The following is a 26439-nucleotide window of genomic DNA, read 5'->3' as shown; positions in this document are numbered from 1 at the left end:
AGAGCTTCTGCAGAAAGTTCGGGCAAGAAAAGCCCAGATGGAGGAGAGTAAGGTGGAGGAGCAGACAGGCCTGCAGCTGAAGAAAGAGGAGAGAAGACTTTTCCAGAAAGCCTATACACTGAAGGCATACTGGGAGAAGGAAGGAAAGCAGCTGACAACAGAAAGAAAACGAGAGCTTCTGCAGAAAGTTCGGGCAAGAAAAGCCCAGATGGAGGAGGGTAAGGTGGAGGAGCAGACAGACCTGCAGCTGAAGAAAGAGGAGAGAAGACTTTTCCAGAAAGCCCATGCACTGAAGGCATACTGGGAGAAAGAAGGAAAGCAGCTGACAACAGGAAGGAAAAGAGAACTCCTAGAGAAAGTGCGGGCAAGAAAAGCCGCGATGGACAATCAAAGATACGGGGATCAATGGGAAGTCGGCCCTGATGAAGGCAGAGACAGACAGGTAAGTACATGTTCTTGCATATAGAATATATAAAGTGAAGGGGGGACATTGCCTTCATGGAGGATTACACATCAGTAGGAGGATATTATGCTGGTTGGGTATAAAATATCCGTATGTTATAGACACGCCCAGATATAGGCAACAGAGATTGTTGGGGGACCTTCTCATGTCCCTCATATGGAAATCCATAGAAGTGATCAGTAGGCAGAGCTCCTCCAATGATCAGATAGATTAGATCTAGAGCAGATATAACCATACAGGAAGGCAATGAATGGACTATATAGAAGGTGATCCTTCCTTCATTGTTGGATAGTGGAGGAATGAGCGGCAGGGAGGCTCCGTACCTAAAGACAATATATCCGAGTGAAATATAGGAAAGTTATCACGTCTGTAAAATAGGGGATAGATTTATAGCATTTTTATTATTGCTCTTTTTTTTTTTACCGGTTATGGCGGCGATCTGCCATTTTTATCGGGACTGCGACATTACGACACATCGGACACTTTTGACACATTTTTGAAACCATTGACAATTATACAGCGATCAGTGCTATAAAAACGCACTGATTACTATGTAAATGTCACTGGCAGGGAAGGGGTTAACACTAGGGGGCAATCAAGGGGTTAACTGTGTTCCCTAGTGTGTGTTCTAACTGTGGGGGGAGGGGACAGACTATAGTAGATGACAGATCGTGGTTCCTAGCTATTAGGACTCACGATCTGCCTCTCCTCTCCTCTCCTCACAGAACAGGGATTTGTGTGTTTTACCCGTTTGGATGCTATTTATGTCGTTCCCTGGTGTGCTGGCAAATATCTTCCCTTTACAGACACACATCCCTGTTCTGCCTCTCGTGCCCATGATCGCATGCTGTCATCGCGTCTGCCGGTTTTGAGCATTGGCACCCCCCTGCAATGCAGCGGGCACGCGCATGCCTGCTATCCCGTTTAAAGGAGCCGACGTACAGTGACGACGGCTCGCGGGATCGTGCCGACCTGCCGCAGTATAATGACGGCGGCTGGTTGGCAAGTGGACCAAAAACAGTAACAGTTTGTTCCAGAGGAAGGCAAAAAAAAAACTGCGGTCAGGGATCGGGGGGCAGTTTTGTCTCATAAAGACAGACGGATTCCTCGGTGACCTCACACAGGCAGTTGTCGCAATTCCCTGGATCAAACTATTTCCTCTTCAGCTTAATCAGTCAAGCAATGGGAGAAATGCAGAAACTTCTACCAACCAATCAGAAATCATCTATTGCTTCACCTGCTTTGAACTGAAGGATGTTATATGATAGATCTGTTTTATGTCATCCTGGAGCTTCTATGATAACGAATATGACTTTTTTTTCTCTTTAGTTTTGGATTGAGAGTGAGATCCCCGCTGTCCCACCATCAGAACCCATCGACATAATGATACACCTCGATGATGGGGAATTCCATACAAGCAGCAGATCTCCAATCAACACGTAAGTTTCTTCATTGGAATTTCCTTTGTACAATGTGACATCACCAATGATGGGGCACTGATCTTTAGATCTGGAGGATAATCTGTAGTGATAGTAAAATTGGAAAAACAGGGTCATGGGAGGGATTTTTGCTACTCTTAATGGAAAGGTTATATTGTATTCTTTGCACAAAGCTCATCTAAGATTCCCCTAATGGTAAATGAATTATGTAAAGTGTTGGTGTCCATGGTAACCAAACTGCAATTATCATTCAGTTGGTTTCCCGATTTCTCGAAACTGATTTGGGATCCAGATGATCATTTGATGTTCTGGATTATTGGACGAGGCCAATCACTAATGACTGGAGATGACAAGTCCCATGAGCCCATGATACGAATTCCAGTCACTGGAAGAGAAAACGTCTGGTGGGGAAAAGTGAGAAGAGCCTCTTGGTTAGATGATGATGATTAGTGGTGAAATATGTAACTACCAGCAGCTCACTTTATGAAGAAATAACAAGAGAGCCAGGTCTGCCACCTATGCAGTAGGACCATATAATGTCCTTCCATCCAGCCATTAATGGCATTGCAGATTATGCTGAAGATCCAGATACTAATGTATTCCCCTAGGTGTATATTTGGGTGTGGGGTTAGGAGTGCCGAGTACAAACAGTGTTATTATGTCCTGGGGATTCATTGTACATGTTTTTTAGTTAAGTTGTATACGGCCAAGAAGCCTAGTTTAAGGATAAAATGGCTACATTGTCATGTTCCTTCTAGCCGTATGAGGAGCTATCTCTTTTTCCCTGGAAACACAGACTAGACCCCCGCATGGGCAATATTCAGCCATGTCCATGGAGGGTTCCTTATTTTCTGGCCAGAAGGTGGCAGAGGAAAGGGGGAGGCAAGACTCCAATACAGCACCAAGGCAGCGGCCATGCTTGCTTCCTTCTTGGCCCGGCACATCAGTCCAAGCTCACAAATGATCTCTCCCAGTCCTTCTAATGACATTTTACAACATCTCATAACTTTAGTAGCAAATGATTTACCTTCCAATTTCTCTTACAGGAGTGAAGAAGCTATGGTCACTGAGGATGCATACCCAACTTCATCCCGGCCTGACACAACCACACAACAGACTCAGAATGCTGGACTATTCATAAACTTTCTGAGATCCATCCCGATTATCGGGAATATGGCCGGACCATAATAGTAAGTATCCTTTCCTGTAGTTACATAGTTATCTAGGATAAAGTCCCCTGTCTATGAAGTACGATCTCCCATACACGGGGGCAGTTGTGGATTAGAGGAGGGAGAACAAAACCCTTTGGTATCTGGAGGACATTTTAGAGGGGACCAAATCTCAGTTCATATGGAATTTTCCAAAGTTGCAGATCTTTGATGAATGTTCCTTTCCTAGTGTTATGAGGAAGGTGGGGGAGGGGGGTGCTTTGTCCAGGGGGAAGTATAGGGATTAGGAAAGGTTTTCCGGCTTGCTTGGCAGTGGTTGGTCAGCCCAGTTGGGACATCCCATTAAGTGTTCCTCTAACTTCCCTCAGGGATCCCAGTAAAGTAATGTTCTCCTCTATGGCATTTGTTCTCCTCCAGTACCTAAGATGACTTGGCTCATGGCACTAGCTAAACATATAGAGAGGGTTCCTCTACCCAACACCAAAACCTCCGCCAAGTATCTGGCCAGCTGCTTCTGTGGAGAAGACCACCTTATATAAATGGACATTTGGGGAATTGGCATAAACTGATCAGTACTAGAAAACTGAGGGACGTCTTTAATGTAGATGGAAGGCCATAGTCGTGTGTAACATTCTGTAATATCTCTTCTTTTTCTCTTTCCACAGAGCTAGTCCAGTCAAGTGGCCCATTGAACCACCGAATCAGCTCACTGAGGGCTCCATTCAAAGCAGAAGAACCAAAATGCAATGCAGGCCCATTAGGGGCACCAGGGCCCCGCCCCCTCTCTCCTCTCCACCCCCTATATGTATCGTGCTGCAATTCACCTGCTGCCTGACCCACCACTAAGATGGGGTAAGTGGCAGGCATGCAGCAGGCGGGTGTCCTCCCAGATCAGTCCGCACCACTGACCGGGGGGTCTAGGAGGTGGCTGTGTGTCTGTGCTGCTGGCCGTGCATGCCGGAGGGGGTGATTGGTTGGGAAAGTGCACTGGTGGGGGGGAGGGTGTTAGATAAGTCTGCTGGTGGGGGGGAGGGTGTTAGATAAGTCCGCTGGTGGGGGGGAGGGTGTTAGATCAGTCCGCTGGTGGGGGGGAGGGTGTTAGATAAGTCCGCTGGTGGGGGGGAAGGTGTTAGATAAGTCCGCTGGTGGGGAGGAGGGTGTTAGATCAGTCCGCTGGTGGGGGGGAGGGTGTTAGATAAGTCCGCTGGTGGGGGGGAGGGTGTTAGATAAGTAGGCTGGTGGGGGGATGGTGTTAGATAAGTCCGCTGGTGGGGGGGAGGGTGTTAGATAAGTCCGCTGGTGGGGGGGAGGGTGTTAGATAAGCCCGCTGGAGGGGGGGAGGGAGTTAGATAACTTCGCTGGTGGGGGGGGTGTTAGATAAGTAGGCTGGTGGGGGGGAGGGAGTTAGATAAGTCCGCTGGTGGGGGGGAGGGTGTTAGATAAGTCCGCTGGTGGGGGGGAGGGTGTTAGATAAGCCCGCTGGAGGGGGGGAGGGAGTTAGATAAGTTCGCTGGTGGGGGGGTGTTACATAAGTAGGCTGGTGGGGGGGAGGGTGTTAGATAAGTCCGCTGGTGGGGGGGAGGGTGTTAGATAAGTCCACTGGGGAGTAGGGTGTTAGATAAGTAGGCTGGTGGGGGGGAGGGAGTTAGATAAGTCCGCTGGTGGGGGGAGGGTGTTAGATAAGTTCGCTGGTGGGGGGGAGGGTGTTAGATAAGTCCGCTGGCCCAGCCCGCCCCTGTTGGGGGAGGTGCATGCTCACCCCCTCTTTCCTGGCCTGCCAGGCTGGGTGCACGGATGGGGGTCTGGTATAGATTTTGGAGGTCATTTTGTTTGCATGGAGTTCCCCCTTTACAGGTGAGTAGAAATTTTTCGAATGTTGTTGAAGTTGTGCTGTGTGAAGGGGAAGACACAACAAATATAAAGCAGTATTGTCAGTGGACTGTCTCCACCATCTATTAGGAGCAAGCCTTCCATTCCCAGGTGAGGTGTCCTGTCCCCGCCCCTTCAGGGTTCAGGTTGAAGATGCGGAGGAGGAGCGAGGGAGGAGGAGGAGGGGAACTTCCCTTTTTAGGTGAAGTTCCACATTAAGATGGGGCAGCACAGAGGCTTAGCGGTGAGCCTTGCAGCACTGGGGTCCTCGGTTCAAGACCTGACCAGGACACCATCTGCATGGAGTTTGCATGTTCTCCCTGTGCTTGCGTGGGTTTTCCCCGGGTACTCCGGTTTCCCCCCACACAACAAAAACATGCAACTTTTTGTGTTGGTGGTGCAGTGGTGAGCACAGCTGCTTTCCAAGCAGACGACCCGGGTTCGATTCCCGGCCAACATAATGGCCAAGATTCTCCCCAGAGACTGGAATTATATGTGGAGTGCAGATTAGCGGTGGGATAAAATGTAAAGGAATGAAGTGAATGTCGTGGGTTTGTATGGATTTTATTACACACCTTAGAATAGATTTCTTGCAGGTAGGTGTGATTGTTGTGTATTCTCAGTGTCAGCCAGTAGGTGGAGCACTCGGCTACCTTTCAGGTATTTTCTAGGCTCTTCTTCACAACTTTGCTGAAGAAAGGCCGGCTATGTACTATATACAGTGGGGGAAAAAACACCTACCAACCAACAATAACCCTCCCCCCACAGACTGGCTCCACTAGGTGCTCATGTGGTACACAGATTAGTCCTGTCAATGTAAGAAGGTTCTCCTAACGACAACTCGTTATGTGTATAGAAGACACCTGTCCACAGAATCCCTTCCCTCCAATCCTCACCATCATGGGGAAGACCAAAGAGCTGTCAGAGGACGTCGGGGAGAAGATTGGGGACCTGCACAAGGCTGGAATGGGCTACAAGACCATCAGCAAGAAGCTTGGTGAGATGAAGAAGACAACTGTTGGATCGATTATTCACGAATGGAAGAAATACAAAATAACCATCAATCGCCCTCAATCTGGAGCTCCATGGAAGATTTCACCTTCATGGGGTGAGGATGGTCATGAGAAAAAGTGAGGGATCCGCCCAGAACTACACAGGGGGGAGCTTGTGAATAGGGATGAGCCGAACACCCCCCTGTTCGGTTCGCACCAGAACCTGCGAACAGACCTAAACTTCGTGTGAACTTTAGAACCCTATTAAAGTCTATGGGACTCCAACGTTCACAATCTAAAGTGCTAATTTTAAAAGCTTATATGCAAGTTACTGTCCTAAAAAGTGTTTGGGGACCCGGGTCCTGCCCCAGGGGACATGGATCAATGCAAAAAAAAGTTTTAAAAACGGCTGTTTTTTCAGGAGCAGTGATTTTAATAATGATTAAAGTGAAACAATAAAAGTGTAATATTCCTTTAAATTTCGTGCCTGGGGGGTGTCTATAGTATGCCTGTGAAGGGGCGCATGTTTCCCGTGCTTAGAACTGTCCCTGCACAAAGTGTCATTTGTGCAGGAAAAAAAGTCTTTTAAAATCACTTGCGGCTATATTGTCGGCTCCCCGTAATACAGAGAACATTCAATGAGTGTTCTCTGTATTAGCCGACAATTCATTCATTCATTGATAAAAAAAAAAAAAGCGCAGGGGTTCCCCTAAATTCAATTACCAGGCCCTTCAGGTCTGACATGGATGAACCCCGTGTCAAATTAAAAAAAAAAATTGACGTGGGGGTCCCCCTAAATATCCATACCAGACCCTTTGGTTCCAGTGACCCCAATTTTGGAGTTATAATTGCTGAGAGTGACCCCAATGTTGGGGGTTATAATTGTTACCAGTGCCCCCAATGTTGGAGTTTTAATTGCTGCCAGTGACCCCAATGTTGGGGGTTATAATTGCTGCCAGTGACCCCAATGTTGTTGGTAATTATTGGTGCCAGTGACCCGAATGTTGGGGGTTATAATTACTACCAGGGACCCCAATGTTGGGGGTTATAATTACTACCAGGGACCCAAATGTTGGGGGTTATAATTGCTGCCAGTGGCCTCAATGTTGTGAGATAAAATTGCTACCACTGACCCCACTGTTGGGGATTATAATTTCTTCCAGAGACCCCAATGTTGGGGGTTATAATTGCTGCCAGTGATCCCAATGTTGGGGGTTATAATTGCCACTAGTGACCCCAATGTTGGGGGTTAAAATTGCTGCCAGTGACCCCAATGTGGGGTGTTATAATATCTGTCAGCGACCCCAATGTTGGAGGTTACAATTGCTGTCAGTGACCCCAATGTTGGGGGTTATTATTGCTGACAGTGACCCCAATGTTGGGGGTTATTATTGCTGACAGTGACCCCAATGTTGGGGGTTGTAATTGCTGCCAGTGAACCCAATTTTGGGGGTTATAATTGCTGCCAGTGACCCCAATGTTGGGGGTTATAATTGCTACCAGTGACCCCAATGTTGTTGGTAATTATTGGTGCCAGTGACCCGAATGTTGGGGGTTATAATTGCTACCAGTGACCCCAAAATTGGTGGTTAGAATTACTTTGTGACCCCAATGTTGAGGGTTGTAATTGCTGCCAGTGACCCCAATGTTGGGGGTTATAATTTCTACCAGTAACCTCAATGTTGGGGGTTGTAACCTCAATGTTGGGGGTTATAATTTCTACCAGTAACCTCAATGTTGGGGGGGGGGGGGTATTTTTAACCACTTAAGACCCGTGCTATAGCCGAATGACGGCTACAGCGCGGATCTCCATTGCCGGGTCTACGTCTATTGACGTCGTCCCGTGCACGAGGGGTGCACGCGGCACGCTCTGTGATCGGCGAGTCTATGAGACTCGCCTGATCACTGATCCGAGCAAGGGGTCGGTCCCGACCCCTTATCACGTGATCAGCTGTCAGCCAATGACAGCTGATCATGTGATATAACGGAGACGGTAATCGGCTATTATTCCTCCTCGCGCTGACAGCGCGAGGAGAAAAAAAAAGAGCCGATCACCGGCGGCCGTGATCGGGACATTAGTCCCGATCACGGCCTGCCCTGCCAGTGCCCACCTGCCCCCTCATCACTGAACATAATAAAAAAATAAGTGCCCCCCTCAGTGCCACCCTGCAGTGCCCACAGTGCCACCCAGCAGTGCCCACAGTGCCACCCAGCAGTGCCCACAACCTGCCTCAACAAAGGTGCTGCACCCCAGGGCCACATATCCGTGCCCATCAGTGTCATCTACCAGTGCCCATCAGTGCTCAGCAGGGCTGCCCATCAGTGCCACCTATCAGTGCCCATCAGTCTCATCTATCAGTGGTACCTATCAGTGTCCCTTAGTGCCACCCATCCGTGCCATCTTATCTGTGCCCATCGGTGCCGCCTTAACTATGCCTATCAGTGCCCACTAGTGCCGCCTCATCAGCGCACTTCAATGAATGAGAAAAATTACCTGTTTGCAAAATTTTATAACAAACTATTAAACATGATTTTTTTTTTTTTTTTTTTGCATCTTTTTTTGTTTGTTTAGCAAAAAATAAATCTCCCAGCTGTAATTAAATACCACCAAAAGAAATATCTATTTGTGGGAAAAAAATTATAAAAATGTCATTTGGGTACAGTGTTGTATGACCGCGTAATTGTCATTCAAAGTGCATCAGCGCTGAAAATTGGTCTGGGCAGGAGGAGGGGTTTAAGTGCCCAGTAAGCAAGTGGTTAAGTAAATAACAAGGTAGATTGATTTCCAATATTTCATCATAGAATTTGATCAGTGATTGTTTATCATCGTCATGGTGATGGGAATAATTGGTGTCAGTCCCCCCATGATGTGTGGGGTTCCGTGCTCCGGATTTCTGTGGGGGGGGTATTGGTTGGTGACCTGAGTGGGGGGTCCTAGCAATACAGACATCCATCTGTGGACTTATAACCCCCAACATTGAGGTCACGGGTGAAAATTGCTACCAATAGGGAATCTAATAAAGGGGGTCCGACCTGCTACTAGCAAGGAGGAAATAATAAAGTGGCCAGTGAGTGTACAGTATATGCAGTATGTGACAAAAGTAAGTACACCCCTCAGTGACATTTCTTCTCTCTTTTCATGTGACAACACTGAAGAAATGACACTTGTCTACAATGTAAAGTAGTGAGTGTACAGCTTGTATAACAGTGTAAATTTCCTGTCCCCTCAAAATAACTCAACACACAGCCATTAATGTCTAAACCGCTGGCAACAAAAGTCAGTACACCCCTAAGTGAAAAACTCCAGATTGGGCCCAAAGTGTCAATAGACGGCACACACATCCAGTGGCGGGAAATGTAAACAGTGTGACGTCCATCACAGGAGGTGGGACTTCGTTACTGCGGCCTCCCGGCCCGAGAAATTCAAATCCAGCTCCATGACACAGCAGGAAATCGCCGCTCTAAACGACCCAGACACTGGTAGGCTGCCTCTGATGGGCGCTGATATTTAAGTAAGGCTGCAGACACGATGCAAGAGAAGGTCAATAGACTGAGGACACGATGCAAGAGACGGTCAGAGACTGAGGACACGATGCATGAGATGGTCAGAGACTGAGGACACGATGCAAGAGACGGTCAGAGACTGAGGACACGATGCAAGAGACGGTCAGAGACTAAGGACACGATGCAAGAGACATAGACTGAGGACACGATGCAAGAGACAGAGACTGAGGACACGATGCAAGAGACAGAGACTGAGGACACGATGCAAGAGACGGTCAGAGACTGAGGACACGATGCAAGAGACAGAGACTGAGGACACGATGCAAGAGATGGTCAGAGAGGACACGATGCAAGAGACGATCAATAGACTGAGGACACGATGCAAGAGATGGTCAATAGACTGAGGACACAATGCAAGAGACGGTCAATAGACTGAGGACATGATGCAAGAGACGGTCAATAGACTGAGGACACGATGCAAGAGACGGTCAGAGACTGAGGACACGATGCATGAGACGGTCAGAGACTGAGGACACGATGCAAGAGACGGTCAGAGACTGAGGACACGATGCAAGAGACAGAGACTGAGGACACGATGCAAGAGATGGTCAGAGACTGAGGACACGATGCAAGAGACAGAGACTGAGGACACGATGCAAGAGACGGTCAGAGAGGACACGATGCAAGAGACGATCAATAGACTGAGGACACGATGCAAGAGACGGTCAATAGACTGAGGACACAATGCAAGAGACGGTCAATAGACTGAGGACACGATGCAAGAGACGGCCAATAGACTGAGGACACGATGCAAGAGACGGTCAATAGACTGAGGACACGATGCAAGAGACGGTCAATAGACTGAGGACACGATGCAAGAGACGGTCAATAGACTGAGGACACGATACAAGAGACGGTCAGAGAGGACACGATACAAGAGACGGTCAGAGAGGACACGATACAAGAGACGGTCAGAGACTGCAGACTGCATTTTTCCAGAGCTTTTCTTGCAGTAAAAAGGTGCCAATAATGGGCAACAATAACCTCATATTAATTAATATCCTCAATTTAATAAGTCAAATATAATACAATTGTATATAAAAATAAAGGTTTTCGGTTTTCCACTAAGTGCATCCTGCATTTTCGGTTTCAGCACCCCTAATTTTTCGGAATTATGGAGTGTCCAGAATCAGAGCCTGTCGGTGTCGATCGGACGAGGATCTGTTTCTGGCCACTTACAGGACACGGTGTCCCCGCACATGAAAATAAAACACACATCTAGAAACGGTGACACGAGAGATAATTATTTTATTACACGACTACTGAGAGATTCTACATCACTTCCATTAAACAAACTGCATTTCAATATATAGAATTTTTCTCTTTTATTTTTTTATTTTTTTGCTGATAGAAATCCACACTGCGGCACACCCGGGAGATGGCGAGGGGGGCGGGGGCAGGTGGGAGGAGCCTGGCTCACCCGCTAACCCCCCCAGCTGCTCTATGAGGCGCTGACCAGCGCAAGCTCCCGCAAAACACTGGACCCTGAAAATGCGGCATTACAAGCTGATCCGTATGATAAGAGGCTGCTGAAAGGAGAACAAAGAAGGAATATCGATCGACACATTTATTGTTCCTAAGTGAACAAATAGATTTTACTAGATCACATCCCCGCTTCTGCTCCCTTACCAGGGCTTCAATTACCATCAATAGAGGGGCCCAGGAGATGGAAGCAGAAGAGGGACTTTTTTTTTTTTCATTTCTGGGGCGTAGGTGGATAAAGTCAGTGCTGCTGTTCTGCTACACCCCTTTGTAGGCGAGGTTGGGGGGCCTCATCAGGAAGGATATATGGAGCCCCATGATTTCTAAGTGGCCTTGCCTACATATACTTACCTTTCTGGCAGCTTGTTTCTTGAGAAGCCAATAAGTGGCAGAACAAGCCTTTTTTTGCACATGTTGTCCCTGTCGGTATCTTTTAATGTGAACAAAATAGGTCCACTTGGAGGTGTAACTCTAGCATTGCAGTATAAGGATGCTGAGAGCCTGGGGGTGGGGGGATTGGCGTTCCAAAAGAGCCATTTACATGAGGAGCCCGGGCACACTGGCAAAGCTGTGCCCATTAAATGTTGCCATCTCTTGGGGCACCATAGAGGTATAAGGAGACGTTGATGCCCATTGTGGTCTCCTGAGGTTGTAATTTGTGCCGTTCTCCTCCACAGTCACCGAAACAGCGCAGTGAGGAAATGTACGGCCAAACATCTGCTCAGGGTGATGGAGCTCCTGGGGGCCCAGAAACTTCTGTGTGGAACCAGAGAAAGTACAGACACCTTCCTCCGCACCCTCGTCAGACTGGTTCAGGATGGACAGCAGGACACCAGGTACTTTCATACAGATGTCACCCTCCCACCCATGCCATTTGATGGACTTTGACTTATTATGGGATTATTTTATAGCTCCCTTCCTTGGAGGGGCCCCTTTTCCTCTGCCCAGGGCAACTCACACATGCCATCAGGGCCGCCGATAAGGGGTACCACCAGGCCTCCTGTAGGGGGCCCAGGAACACAGGAGGGCCCAGAGAATTGGCACGGAGGGCTAGAAGGACAAGTACAGAACGATGCACTGTGTCTGTGTCTCTCCCTTCAGCAGCGAAAAGCTGTTTTCTCTCCTCTCCCTCCTGCCAGCTTTTAGCTGCTGGAGGGAGAGACACAGACACAGTGCATCGTTCTGTAATTGTCCTCCCACCATCCCACCGTACTGACCCCCCTCCCTGTGCTGACCACATCTGATTCCCCCATGTACCTCCCCTCCTCCCCCTGCAGACCGCCCCCCCCGAATCCAAAGAAAATTCAAAGGGGGCGGGGCCAGGGACACTGGATGTCCTCCTCTTAGGAAATGAGGCAGGGTTTATCTGACTTTCTGCAGCTTTTAATGCCCATTGTGAGAAGCTCACAGTGTGCAGTGACATCAGAGTAAGACATTCCAGTCCATGAGAGCAACTACAACTGTGCAAGACTGAAGGGGGGGGGGGGGCGGAGGGAGGATTTAAGTGACCACCTCCCCCACCTACAGTCCTGAGTGTATTCCACACATTGTAATAATGATCACCCGTATTGCAGGTTTTACGGACGTCGGATGTTCAGCCTGGTCATGGCTCATCCCAAGTTCGAGGTGCAGATGGAACGTTTGATCCCATCACATGAGCTCCGCGACCTCATCGCCACCGTGAAGCAGAAAGTATGTGAGCTGTGTGATGTGCCTCATATGCCTCATATTTCAGGTTTTACACCAGGGGTCTCCAAATGTTCTAAAAACAAAGTGCCAGCTTACTGCCCTTCAAATGTGAAGGGGGCCGGACTGTGGCCAATGGGTACAGAAAATGCCCCGGCATCGGAGGGAGTAATCAATGGCACAGGCTTGGTGGTCAGCGGGAGTAAAATAATCATTGGTGTCAGTGAGAGAATTTGTTTCCCATCTCTGGTATCATTGGGAGGGATAGTGCCCACATCCGGCCCACGGGCCGCAGTTTGGAGATCCTTGTTTTACACAAACTTTATAATACATGATATGATGATTATTCCAGGAGCTGAGTGACAGCATCTCCGAGATCCCGTCCGCTAGAAGCCAGCGTCCTCCTCAGAAGAATAGCGCCACCGTGATGGCCCAGGATGTCCAGCAACCAGAGGAAAGGTAAAGTGTGTGTGTGTGTGTATATACATATATATACAGTGCCTTGCGAAAGTATTCGGCCCCCTTGAACTTTTCAACCTTTTGCCACATTTCAGGCTTCAAACATAAAGATATAAAATTTTAATTTTTTGTGAAGAATCACCAACAAGTGGGACACAATTGTGAAGTGGAACGAAATCTATTAGATATTTTAAACTTTTTTAGCAAATAAAAAACTGAAAAGTGGGGCGTGCAAAATTATTCGGCCCCTTTACTTTCAGTGCAGCAAACTCACTCCAGAAGTTCAGCGAGGATCTCTGAATGATCCAATGTTGTCCTAAATGACTGATGGTGATAAATACAATCCACCTGTGTGTAATCAAGTCTCTGTATAAATGCACCTGCTCTGTGATAGTCTCAGGGTTCTGTTGAAAGCGCAGAGAGCATCATGAAGACCAAGGAACACACCAGGCAGGTCCGTAATACTGTTGTGGAGAAGTTTAAAGCCGGATTTGGATACAAAAAGATTTCCCAAGCTTTAAACATCCCAAGGAGCACTGTGCAAGCGATCATTTTGAAATGGAAGGAGTATCAGACCACTGCAAATCTACCAAGACCTGGCCGTCCCTCTAAACTTTCAGCTCAGACAAGGAGAAGACTGATCAGAGATGCAGCCAAGAGGCCCATGATCACTCTGGATGAACTGCAGAGAACTACAGCTGAGGTGGGAGAGTCTGTCCATAGGACAACAATCAGTCGTACACTGCACAAATCTGCCCTTTATGGAAGAGTGGCAAGAAGAAAGCCATTTCTCAAAAATATCCATAAAAAGTCTCGTCTAAAGTTTGCCACAAGCCACCTGGGAGACGCACCAAACATGTGGAAGAAGGTGCTCTGGTCACATGAAACCAAAATCCAACTTTTTGCCCACAATGCAAAACGATATGTTTGGCATAAAAGCAACACAGCTCATCACCCTCAACACACCATCCCCACTGTCACACATGGTGGTGGCAGCATCATGGTTTGGGCCTGCTTTTCTTCAGCAGGGACAGGGAAGATGGTTAAAATTGAGGGGAAGATGGATGCAGCCAAATACAGGACCATTCTGGATGAAAACCTGTTGGAGTCTGCAAAAGACCTGAAACTGGGACGGAGATTTATCTTCCAACAAGACAATGATCCCAAACATACAGCAAAATCTACAAAGGAATGGTTCACAAATAAACGTATCCAGGTGTTAGAATGGCCAAGTCCAAAGTCCAGACCTGAATCCAATTGAGAATCTGTGGAAAGAGCTGAAAACTGCTGTTCACAAACGTTCTCCATCCAACCTCACTGAGCTCCAGCTGTTTTGCAAGGAAGAATGGGCAAGAATTTCAGTCTCTCGATGTGCAAAAACTGATAGAGACACCCCAAGCGACTTGCAGCTGTAATCGCAGCAAAAGGTGGCTCTACAAAGTATTAACACAAAGGGGCCGAATAATTTTGCACGCTCCACTTTTCATTTTTTTATTAGTTAAAAAAGTTTCAAAAATCCAATAGATTTCGTTCCACTTCACAATTGTGTCCCACTTGTTGGTGATTCTTCACAAAAAATAAACATTTTATATCTTTATGTTTGAAGCCTGAAATGTGGCAAAAGGTTGAAAAGTTCAAGGGGGCCGAATACTTTCGCAAGGCACTGTGTATATATATATATATTTATAGCAGGGAGGAGATTCCCTTGGACACTGCAAAGTTGCTCCATCTTTATAATGGGGGCCTTGGTGTGCAGCCTGCATTGTCCCTGGAGGGAACGTCATGGACAGCTATGGACAGCCATGGACAGCTATGGACAGCTATGGACAGCTATGGACAGCTATGGACAGCTATGGACAGCCATGGACAGCCATGGACAGCCATGGACAGCTATGGACAGCCATGGACAGCCATGGACAGCTATGGACAGCCATGGACAGCTATGGACAGCCATGGACAGCCATGGACAGCTATGGACAGCCATGGACAGCCATGGACAGCTATGGACAGCCATGGACAGCTATGGACAGCCATGGACAGCTATGACATATGAGAACTTGTCCTCTCTCTGGATCCTGAGGATCAGTTTGGAATAAATAAAACATATTATTTTTTTTTTCTGTAGCATTACCAGACCTGCAGATGTGGAAGCAGAAGCGCAGGAATCCCCGGTCCCTGGAAGGCCGCCGGTCCGGGCAGCGGAAGTGACGGAGCAACTGAAGGAGCTCAGCAAACTTCTCTCCGCTAAGGAATATCAAAGCAAAATGGAAGGAGTGACGCTTCTCCTGGAGCGCTGCAAGAACAACGTGAGGTTTGTCACCTCCAACATCACTCCAGTAAGTGGAGAAGCAGAAAAAAAGAACGATTTAGAAATAACGATGAATGAGATAAGAGGCTTCTGATCAGTTCAGTTCTGCAGGAGAAACATTATTGGCATCTTGTTATACATTGTAGATCATTTGTTATCCTGTATACACTTACCTCCATAACCTCTGCTATTGTGGAGCACCCTGCTCTGTAACCTACCTACTCAATAAGCCTTTATTTTATAAAAAAGAAACATTGTTTCCTGTGACTATAGTTGTGTAATTACTCATTCCTATTCACTTTGCTGAAGAATCTGTTGTAGCATGACCACCAATGAGGTCTGTAGTCAGTGGCGTAACTAGAACCTTCAGGGCCCCGATGCAAGAAACCATGAAGGGCCCCCCCTTTAGGTGCCCTATTGGGGGACTGTCCCTAGGCAGGATTGGGTCCCCACCCCAGAAGAGATGAGGTCCTTTTCTCCAGGGCAGATGAAGTTACTGCCCACAGGTGAGAAGGGGTCCCTGTCCCCAGGGGAGATGGGGGTCCCTGTCCCCACGTGAGAAGGGGCCTCTGTCCCCTGGGGGAGATGGAGGGGGTAAGTAATGGTGTGTGGGGGATGGGGTCCTCTCACTCACCATGACCAAGCTGTAGGCTGCGCACTCATCCATGTTGGCCTGGGGAGAACAGACATCGGACTGAGAGGCAATGCATGGAGCAGGAGAGGGGTACTCTGAGGAGCCGGCCGAGGACACAGGTCATGCGGGGAATTCACAACTAAAGAGCAGCCAGTGCGATAGTCAAGCATGGAGCTCTGCTAGTCACCCTCCACCTCCAGCCACCCATGTGCATGGTGCACTGGTACCCCTAGCTGCCTATGCTGCTGCCGGCCATATGTAGAGGGGGTTGCATGGGCCCCCTGCATTACATGGCCCAGTTGCGGTCGCAACTGCTGCACCCCCTATAGTTACGTCCCTGTCTCTAGTGGCCAATCACATTCCAATCCGGCTCTTCTTCTGTAATCTTCAAGACATTTCGTATCTTCTCCAAGCCGCTCCATTTAAGAATCTCAGCAATGAAAACTTGGCAGAGGAATCCAACCTTTCCCTAATCTATCCAAATAAAAAAGAATAGATTTGGCTGGAGTTATACTCGAATGCAACGTCCACACCATCGCACTTCCCCACAACAAAACCGCGGATTATTGTTGGAAGGCTGTTGGCTCCAACTTGTCTTGTATACACACGGCCAGGGGTGGACTGACAACTCATGGGGCCCCCAGGCAATAGGAGAAGATTATGGGGCCTCCGGGCAATAGATTATGGGGCCACACAGTATACACACACATACAGTATACACACAGACACACAATATACACACACAGAATACACACACACACACCCTGAAAAGGTATTGGAGAGGCGGGGCAGCTATAATCTTAGGATTTTTAAAAAAAAAAACACAGATTTTTACATACTGTCGCTGGTTTTATTGAGGCTGGCAACCCTGATGGGGCCCCTTAGTGGCATGGGGCCCTCGGGCAGAGCCCGAGTGCCCGAATGGTCAGTCCGCCCCTGCACACGGCACACAAATGTTGGCCAACAACTCCGAACGTAGTGGCGTACAAGACGTACGACGAGCTGATAAAAAAGAAGTTCTGTAGTCATGTGATCTCTCCATTACCAACGCTAGTTTTTACAAGACCTGGCGCTTCCGGCTCATACTTGATTCCGGGCGTGCGTGAACTTTTGTGCGTCAGACTTGTGCACACACGATCGGAAATTCCCACAACAAAGTTTTGTTGGTGGAAAATTTGAGAACCTGCTAGCCAACATTTGTTGGCAGAAAAAGTCCGACAACAAATGTCCGATGGAGCGTACACACGGTCCGACTTTCAGCCAACAAGCTCACATCCAACATTTCCCATCGGAAAATCCAACCGTGTGTACGAGGCATAAGCCCTTCCCTCATGAAGGCCAAATCCTGCCCCTTGTCAAATGCCAGCACTTTAGTGGGCAGTAGAGCCTCTGGGGCAAGTACTTATCCTCAGCAGGGGGTGGGGCTTATTCTCTTCTTGGGCAGAAGTCCTGGTCTAGGATCCAAGGGATTCTTCAGGGACCGATTTGAAGACCAACACAGGTACCTTTACCATTTATACGAAGCTGCTAAAAACCGCTCTGACCCAAAAGCGGTATATGGATGTGGAGGCTGAAAGGGTTAATGTTTTCACCCAAGATTCTCACAACTTTCACCCAAGGTTCAAATATTTCCCACATAGGATTCCATTAGAAACGAGTGAATCTTACGTGAGAGTCTTGGGAATTTTAAGAGACAACCTTGACAAATAGACCCCTAGTATGGGGAAGGTGAATTTCCAAGGGTAATGGGGACGCTATAATGGAAGACTCCTATAGAAGGTGTGTAGGAGGAACGTCACAAGCTGATCGCTGGGAGATTATAGGTGGCTGTGGAAATGTTTAGTAAATGAACTTTGTTCCAAATTCACATAACTTCATGAAACCGATTCGTATTATACAGGATCCTCGTCAACAACCAGAATTTTATTACATCTTATTTTATTATTTGTATTATATTCACAGATATTTGATGCCTTTAACCCGAGGATGCAGGACGCCAACAAGAAGGTCAATCAGTATGCTCTGGAGTCTGCGGTGGTCATGATCCCGATTCTGAAGGACAGTCTGCACCATGTGTTAGTCCCTATGGTGACCGTCGTTACGGACAACCTGAACTCCAAGCACACCGGTATCTACACGGCCGCAGTGACCGTCCTGGACACACTCATGAAAAATATAGGTAAATCATTGCTGACTGTATCCGGTACTCTTCCTTCCCGATAAAGAGGACCTTCCACCTCCATCCTATATTCATCATTCCTGACGTTATAGCCGGTAACCTTTATTGGGGTTTTTTCCTTTTCTTGCAAACACTCCTCTCACATTTTTTGGGATGAATAAATTCTCAATGACTTCAATGGAGTAGAGTATGTAGCAACCTCATGACCTCCAAGAGCATATGAGGAACCTCAGGCCAACATTTCACCTCTGCATTTAGTTCTCAATGGAGTAGTATATGTTGCAACGCCATGACCCCCAAAGACATATAAGGAACCTCAGGCTAGCATTTCACCTCCTAGGTTTAGTCTTCAGTGGAGTAGTGTATGTTGCAGCACCATAACCCCCAAGGACATACGATGAACCTCAAATGCGGGGCAGGCCAGTATTTCACCCCCAGACCTAGTCCTCAATGGAGTAGTGTATGTAGCAATTCCATGACCCCCAAAGATATGTGAAGAACCTCAGACCAGCTTTTTACCCCCAGGTCTAGTCCTCAATGGAGTAGTGTGTGTGTGTTGCCACCCCATGACCCCCAAATACATATGAGGAACCTCAAATGCTGGTCAGGCCAGTATTTCACCCCCAGATCTAGTTCTCAATGGAGTAGTGTATGTAGCAATTCCATGACCCCCAAAGATATGTGAAGAACCTCAGACCAGCTTTTTACCCCCAGGACTAGTCCTTAATGGAGTAGTGTATGTTGCTACCCCATGACCTCCAAAGGTATATTAGGAACCTCAGGTGCGGGGCAGGTTAGCATTCACGCCAAGGTCTAGTCCTCAGCAGGAGTGAAGCGGTGTGAACAGACGGTCAGTTTTTAGACCAAATAAAGAGTTCATTAGGTTTCACCCAATACTCCCGAAGGAGAGGGCTGGGGCATAGGACACCCATGGACTTGGCATTTCACCTCTACATTTAGTTCTCAATATAGTATTATATGTTGCAACGCCATGACCCCCAAAGACATATAAGGAACCTCAGGCTAGCATTTCACCTCCTAGGTTTAGTCTTCAGTGGAGTAGTGTATGTTGCAGCACCATAACCCCCAAAGACATACGAGGAACCTCAAATGCAGGTCAGGCCAGTATTTCACCCCCAGGCCTAGTCCTCAATGAAGTAGTGTATGTAGCAATTCCATGACCTCCAAAGATAAGTGAAGAACATCAGACCAGCATTTCACCCCCAGGACTAGTCCTTAATGGAGTAGTGTATGTTGCTACCCCATGACCCCCAAAGTTATATTAGGAACCTCAGGTGCGGGGCAGGTTAGCATTCACGCCAAGGTCTAGTCCTCAGTAGGAGTGAAGCGGTGTGAACAGATGGTCAGTTTTTAGACCAAATAAGGAGTTTATTGGATTTCACCCAATACTGCCGAAGGAGAGGGCTGGGGCATAGGACACCCATGGACTTAACTGGTACCAGGAGAGTGGCAAAAAGTACTTACAGCCTTCACAGATTGAGAACCTTTAAGCCAACCCAACATTCTGTGAAATTAGATACTAAATAGTTCAGTGACCGCCTCCTAGGGGAGAGACCACCACACTGCAGTCAGGGGCAAAGCGTCTGTCCAGTTTCTCAGATACCCGGATTGAAGTTGAGTTCTTCCATGGTGCTTTCACCCCTCACTTACCTCACCAAGTCCCAATCCTTGGCCTCTATCCAAACAAATGGTCACTCTACCCAGGCAGCGGGCCTAAGAGGTCCAGTCAGCCATCTACATCCTCCCACACTCCATGATTAGTGCCGCCCCCCACACCATTCTCTGGGGCACTACCCAGCAGCAGGCAGAAGCAAACGAATACCAGAGAGTTCCAAGAACGACGAACTATCAATCTAGCTCTGGCTGACTACAGCCTAGTAACTCTAATTCTAAATCGATGTTCCTGCTCAGGGCGGGGGGGGGGGGGGGGCTGCATTTAGATGACAGTTCAGAGGCTGCGTTTGGATTTTGCGTTGCATTTCTTCGCATGCAGTGGGTCCAATTGAGGGGAATTTGGATTGCAGGCAAAGCAAGTCCAACAAAGCCTTTCCTTGCCGACCACTGCGGCCTGCATTGGGACGCATGCATTTGTGCGTTAGAATGGAGAAGGGTGCATTTGACTTGAACTCTTCTTCTGCTGTCAGACAGCGTGATGTAGTCGGGGGCGGGGAGAGACGCAATTTTTGGAATGTCGGTCACATGACTGCAGATTAGCGGCAAAGAAAGGAGAGAAAAGCGTGAACTCTCAGCTTTCCCTACAAACAGGAAATCTTTATTGACCATCATTTTTACATTACAGACAATCTGTGGCTTCTGCAACCATTCGCCAGCCGCATCCGCTTCCTCAGCGGCCGCGCCATGAGTGACGTGACCGAACGATTGTCAGGTAACTCGCCTCAACGCAGGAAGTAGATTGACTGGAAGGATTAAAGGGGAACCAATGAGGATGGAGACATGGGAGATGCCGTGGCTTTAGAGTTCCATGTTCCTTCATTTTATAGCAAGAAAGGGAAAAGTAAGAACCTTTGTCAGAGTTTTGGTTGTCCGTCTCTGTCAGGGCGACTTCCAGAGACGTGAAGATCGCTGCGTTCCGAATCGGACACGTTTTTCATTATTTGATGAACCCGAATTTCCAAATTACAAGAGAAACAAATTTAAACTGATCCGAAATAATGAAACAAAATTCAGCCGAAATTCAAATAGAAAATTAATAAAAAATTTTATTTGAAAACAAGAAAGAATAAAATAGAGAAAAAAAAAAAGAATAGAACAGATTAGAAAAGAATAGAATAGAAAAAACAATAGAATAGCATCAGAATAATAGAATAAAAAAAAAAAAATAGATAGGCTATAATCACCTTCCGAAATTTGAATTTTGAATAGAAAAGAATATAATAGAATAAAATAGAAAGAAAGATAATACAGTCTTTCAAATTTAGAATAGAATAAATTCGAATGCCGATTCAAATTTTCCAAATTCAACCAAATTGAATTCAATTCAACAGAATTCGGAAAATTTAAATCGAAAAGTCAATAAACTAAACAAATTCCGAAAATGAGTGAAGCGAATTTTAGCAAATTTAACTAGATTCAATTATTTAACAAAACAATTTTTTTCATTCTGCACATGTCTAGTGATTTCTCCTCACTTCCTGTGACGCCTCTAATCAGGACAGGAAGTGAAGGGAAACTTCTGCAATGGAGACACAGCCAACAATAAAAACCTGCCAGAGGTTCCGACTTTTCTCCACTCTATCCAGATCTTCTCCAGTACCGCGCAGTATTCCAAAGAATTCTCACACAGTCATTTATGGATCGCAAGTTTTCATTTTAATGCAAAACAAACACACAACACCATTATACAATACAAACACACAACACCATCATACAATACAAACATACAACACCATCATACAATACAAACATACAACACCATCATACAATACAAACACACAACACCATCATACAATACAAACACACAACACCATCATACAATACAAACACACAACACCATCATACAATACAAACACACAACACCATCATACAATACAAACACACAACACCATCATACAATACAAACATACAACACCATCATACAATACAAACATACAACACCATCATACAATACAAACACACAACACCATCATACAATACAAACATACAACACCATCATACAATACAAACACACAACACCATCGTACAATACAAACACACAACACCATCGTACAATACAAACATACAACACCATCATACAATACAAACACACAACACCATCATACAATACAAACATACAACACCATCATACAATACAAACATACAACACCATCATACAATACAAACATACAACACCATCATACAATACAAACATACAACACCATCATACAATACAAACATACAACACCATCATACAATACAAACACACAACACCATCATACAATACAAACACACAACACCACCATACAATACAAACACACAACACCACCATACAATACAAACACACAACACCATCATACAATACAAACATACAACACCATCATACAATACAAACACACAACACCATCATACAATACAAACACACAACACCATCATACAATACAAACACACAACACCATCATACAATACAAACACACAACACCATCATACAATACAAACACACAACACCATCATACAATACAAACACACAACACCATCATACAATACAAACACACAACACCATCATACAATACAAACACACAACACCATCATACAATACAAACACACAACACCATCATACAATACAAACACACAACACCATCATACAATACAAACATACAACACCATCATACAATACAAACACTCAACACCATCATACAATACAAACACACAACACCACCATACAATACAAACACACAACACCATCATACAATACAAACACACAACACCATCATACAATACAAACACACAACACCATCATACAATACAAACACACAACACCACCATACAATACAAACACACAACACCATCATACAATACAAACACACAACACCATCATACAATACAAACACACAACACCATCATACAATACAAACACACAACACCATCATACAATACAAACATACAACACCATCATACAATACAAACATACAACACCATCATACAATACAAACACTCAACACCATCATACAATACAAACACACAACACCATCATACAATACAAACAAACAACACCATCATACAATACAAACATACAATACAATCATATGATACAAACACAAAATACAAATACATGATACAAACAAACAATACAATCATATGACACAATCACACGATACAAACGCACATAGTATACTTTATTTATGGGGAGCCTGACCTCCCCAACATGTTTATAGGGGAAGAACACAACCATCTGGTTCCTGTAAGTCTTTGTGTCGGTCGGCACACGGCTCCTCGGCTGTTCTGCCTCAAATGTCGCTTTGTGTAGAAGACAAACCTCCTATGACCCAGTCTGTGTGTACAGTGTTGCAATTTGCTGACTCAACAAGATCCACAGCCAGTCTTAGCTCACCAAGAAGACTCAGAGTAAAATCCATGGTGGATCCCTTTTCAGAGGGTGGTAGAGCAACGGCTTCCAAATAGGCCGTGAATCTCCCCAGCGGGCACACGCCACAGAAAAAAGCTGATCAGGATTTCCTTCTCTAAGTTTTGGTTAGACATACACTTTAAGCCCCACCCCCTGCAGTGCTAAACCCCGCCCATCACTAAACTGTCATATACCAGCACTTCAATGGGCAGTAGAGGCTCTGGGGGGCAACGGTTAACATCAGCAGGGGTGGGGCCAGGGGTGTAACTATGAATTATGGGGCTCCTTCTACTCCAGGGCTCTGTGGGGCACTGCCTAGCATCAGCAGGGGTGAACCAAGGAATAATGGGGCCCCTTCTATGCCGGGCTCAGGGGACACTGCTTACCATCAGCAGGGGTGTAACTACAAATTATAGAGCCCCCTTCTAGTCCAGGGCTCTGGGGGCACTGCCTAACATCAGTAAGGATGGGGCCAGAGGTGTAATTACAAATAATCCAAAGATCTGAGGGCACTGGTGGAGCCAGGGGTGCAACTATGAATTCTGGGGCTTCTTTTTCTAAAGGGATCTGAGGGGCACTGCTTAGCATCAGCAGGGGTGTAACCACAAATTATGGAGCCTCCTACTCCACGGCTTCGGGGGCACTTCTTAGCATCAGCAAGGGTGTAACCACAAATTAGGGAGCCCCCTTCTACTCCATGGCTCTGGGGGGCACTGCTTAGCATCAGCAGGGGTGTAACCACAAATTATGGAGCCCCCTTCTACTTCACGGCTCTGGGAGGCACTGCTTAGCATCAGCAGGGGTGTAACCACAAATTAGGGAGCCCCCTTCTACTCCATGGCTCTGGGGGGCACTGCTTAGCATCAGCAGGGGTGTAACCACAAATTATGGAGCCTCCTTCTACTCCAGGGCTTTGGGGGCACTGCTTAGCATCAGCAGGGGTGTAACCACAAATTATGGAGCCTCCTTCTACTCCATGGCTCTGGGGGGCACTGCTTAGCATCAGCAGGGGTGTAACCACAAATTAGGGAGCCCCCTTCTACTCCATGGCTCTGGGGGGCACTGCTTAGCATCAGCAGGGGTATAACCACAAATTAGGGAGCCACCTTCTTCTCCATGGCTCGGGGGGGCACTGCTTAGCATCAGCAGGGGTGGGGCCAGGGGATGTAATTACAAATAATGGGACTCTCTCCTACTCCAAGGATCTAGGGGCACTGCTTAACATCAGCAGGGGTGGAGCCAAGGGTATATAACTATGAAGTATGGGGCCTCGCCTAATCCCGGGCTCTGGTAGGACTGCTCAGCATCAGCAGGGGTTTAACTAGAAATTATGAAGGCCCCTTCTACTTCAGGGATCTTTGAGACACTGCTTAACATCAGCAGGGGTGGGGCCTGCGGTGTGTAACTATGAATTATGAGGCCCCTTCTACTCCTGGTCCAGGGCTCTGAGGGCACTGCTTAGCATCGGCAGAAGGGCGACTAGGGGCATAACTACAAATTACGGGGCCCCCTTTTACCCCAGGTGCCACATGGGCCACTCTGGCTGTTGGTTATGCCACTGGGTGGAGCTTAATCTCTTCCTGGGCAGAATTCTTCATCTAGAATTCAGGGGGTTCAGCGGGGGCTGGGACTGATTTGAAGACTAACACTGGTACTTTCATAGCCTACAAGGTGAGGCACATAGTGCTGTTGCTCTAACAAAAATTTTAGGCCACGTCTGATGGCATTTACAAGACGCCCCTGAAGGCGAATACTGTATTATGTGGCGGGTTCTCACCGCATTATTATTATTATTTCTATAATGAACCCCTCAACATTTCTCCATTGCCCCCCCAGGTCTTGTATCCTCTGTCTACCCCCGGAAACCGCAGGCCGTGGAGCGCCACGTTTTGCCCGTTTTGTGGTTCTTCCTGAGCAATATAACCGGGAACGGAGTGCTGCCCGGCCGAAACGGTAACTTCAAGGACGTCATCACCAAACTTACCAATAACTTACACCGAGTGATGGGGCGGAGCCTGGAGGAGTACGCCTCTGGACAGTCCCAACACGCCACCAAAATGCTGGCCGACATTCTGGGGACCAATAAATAAATACCGACCCCCGATCCACGGTGCCGGAGGAGGCGGAGCACGGTGATGTAATGGGGGCGGAACCTGCGTTCTCTGTATTTAGTGTAAATTCTGTATTTAAGATTAAAAACTATTATAATAGAAGAAGAAGAAGAACTGATTCTTTCTATAGATTGGGAATTTATTAATACGGGATGTGATGCATCTCCGATATATATAACTGAATGGTAGCCTGTTAAAGAGGACCTGTCATGCAAAAGTTCACTATCCTAGTGACGGTACTGCTGTTAGAAATCACGGGGCCCCATACAGCACAGAACCAATCCCCCTGGAGTGCAGCCGGAGGGAGCGAGAAGAGGAGGAGCCAATTTAAGATATTATTCAATGATCTGACACCATAGTAGAGTCTGTCCACATAGCAGCCCATCCTGATGGTAGGTATATAATATATATATATATATATATATATATATATATATATATATATTGATATGGATATTATATTTTACTATATACTGTAGTTATTAATACAACATGTGAAGTTCTGAAATGAAGACAATCCTATTCCTGAGCTTTCTGTATATTAATTTATAGTCAATATCTGAACAATATGCTGGAATACCCCCATTAAACCCTGATGGAGCTCATGTATGTATATACTGTATTATTGGAATTAGCATTAAATTGTATTTTTATATGTTGTTCTTGTCTTTTTTTTTTTTTTTATAATTCCAAACAATTTGAACTAATTATAAAAAGGTTGAGTTAATCAGATGAGTCAGAGGAATGACTGATCTCCCCCCTTCTCCTTCCCTCCCTGCCCGCTCTCTTCATAGAGGTTTAGGGAGTTTCAATTAGAGAGAGAGAGTCTGAAGGCAAACAGCTTCTGGTTGTTCTTTATAAATGCTCTGTGACACCACTATTGTGTGTGCGTTGGCTATTAATTGCTTACTTGTAAAATGAAGAATATGGTAAGTAAATTAAGATATATATATATTTTTTTTTTTACCATTAGCAAATCAGTATAAAGACGTATAATTCATACA

General features: G+C 46.4%; 1 protein-coding gene and 1 non-coding gene across 2 annotated transcripts; both read left to right on the top strand.

Moving 5' to 3' along the window:
• Positions 1-379: 379 nt before the first annotated feature.
• Positions 380-26094, top strand: LOC143958003 (TOG array regulator of axonemal microtubules protein 2-like). The gene is made up of 9 exons (XM_077467449.1): positions 380-442; positions 1793-1902; positions 11656-11814; positions 12553-12670; positions 13017-13123; positions 15249-15459; positions 18028-18244; positions 20565-20651; positions 25161-26094. Exons 1-9 carry the CDS (start codon positions 380-382, stop codon positions 25412-25414), a joined length of 1326 nt encoding a protein of 441 aa, XP_077323575.1. The 3' UTR covers positions 25415-26094.
• TRNAG-UCC (transfer RNA glycine (anticodon UCC)) lies at positions 5329-5400 on the top strand. The gene has a single exon. It is a non-coding gene; the product is annotated as a tRNA-Gly (tRNA).
• Positions 26095-26439: the final 345 nt, after the last annotated feature.

Source organism: Lithobates pipiens, unplaced genomic scaffold (genome assembly GCF_037356315.1).
Source record: "Lithobates pipiens isolate NorthernLeopardFrog02 unplaced genomic scaffold, aLitPip1_a1.2 Scaffold_101, whole genome shotgun sequence".
Lineage (NCBI taxonomy): Eukaryota > Metazoa > Chordata > Amphibia > Anura > Ranidae > Lithobates > Lithobates pipiens.
This window is presented reverse-complemented; position numbering and strand designations above follow the sequence as displayed.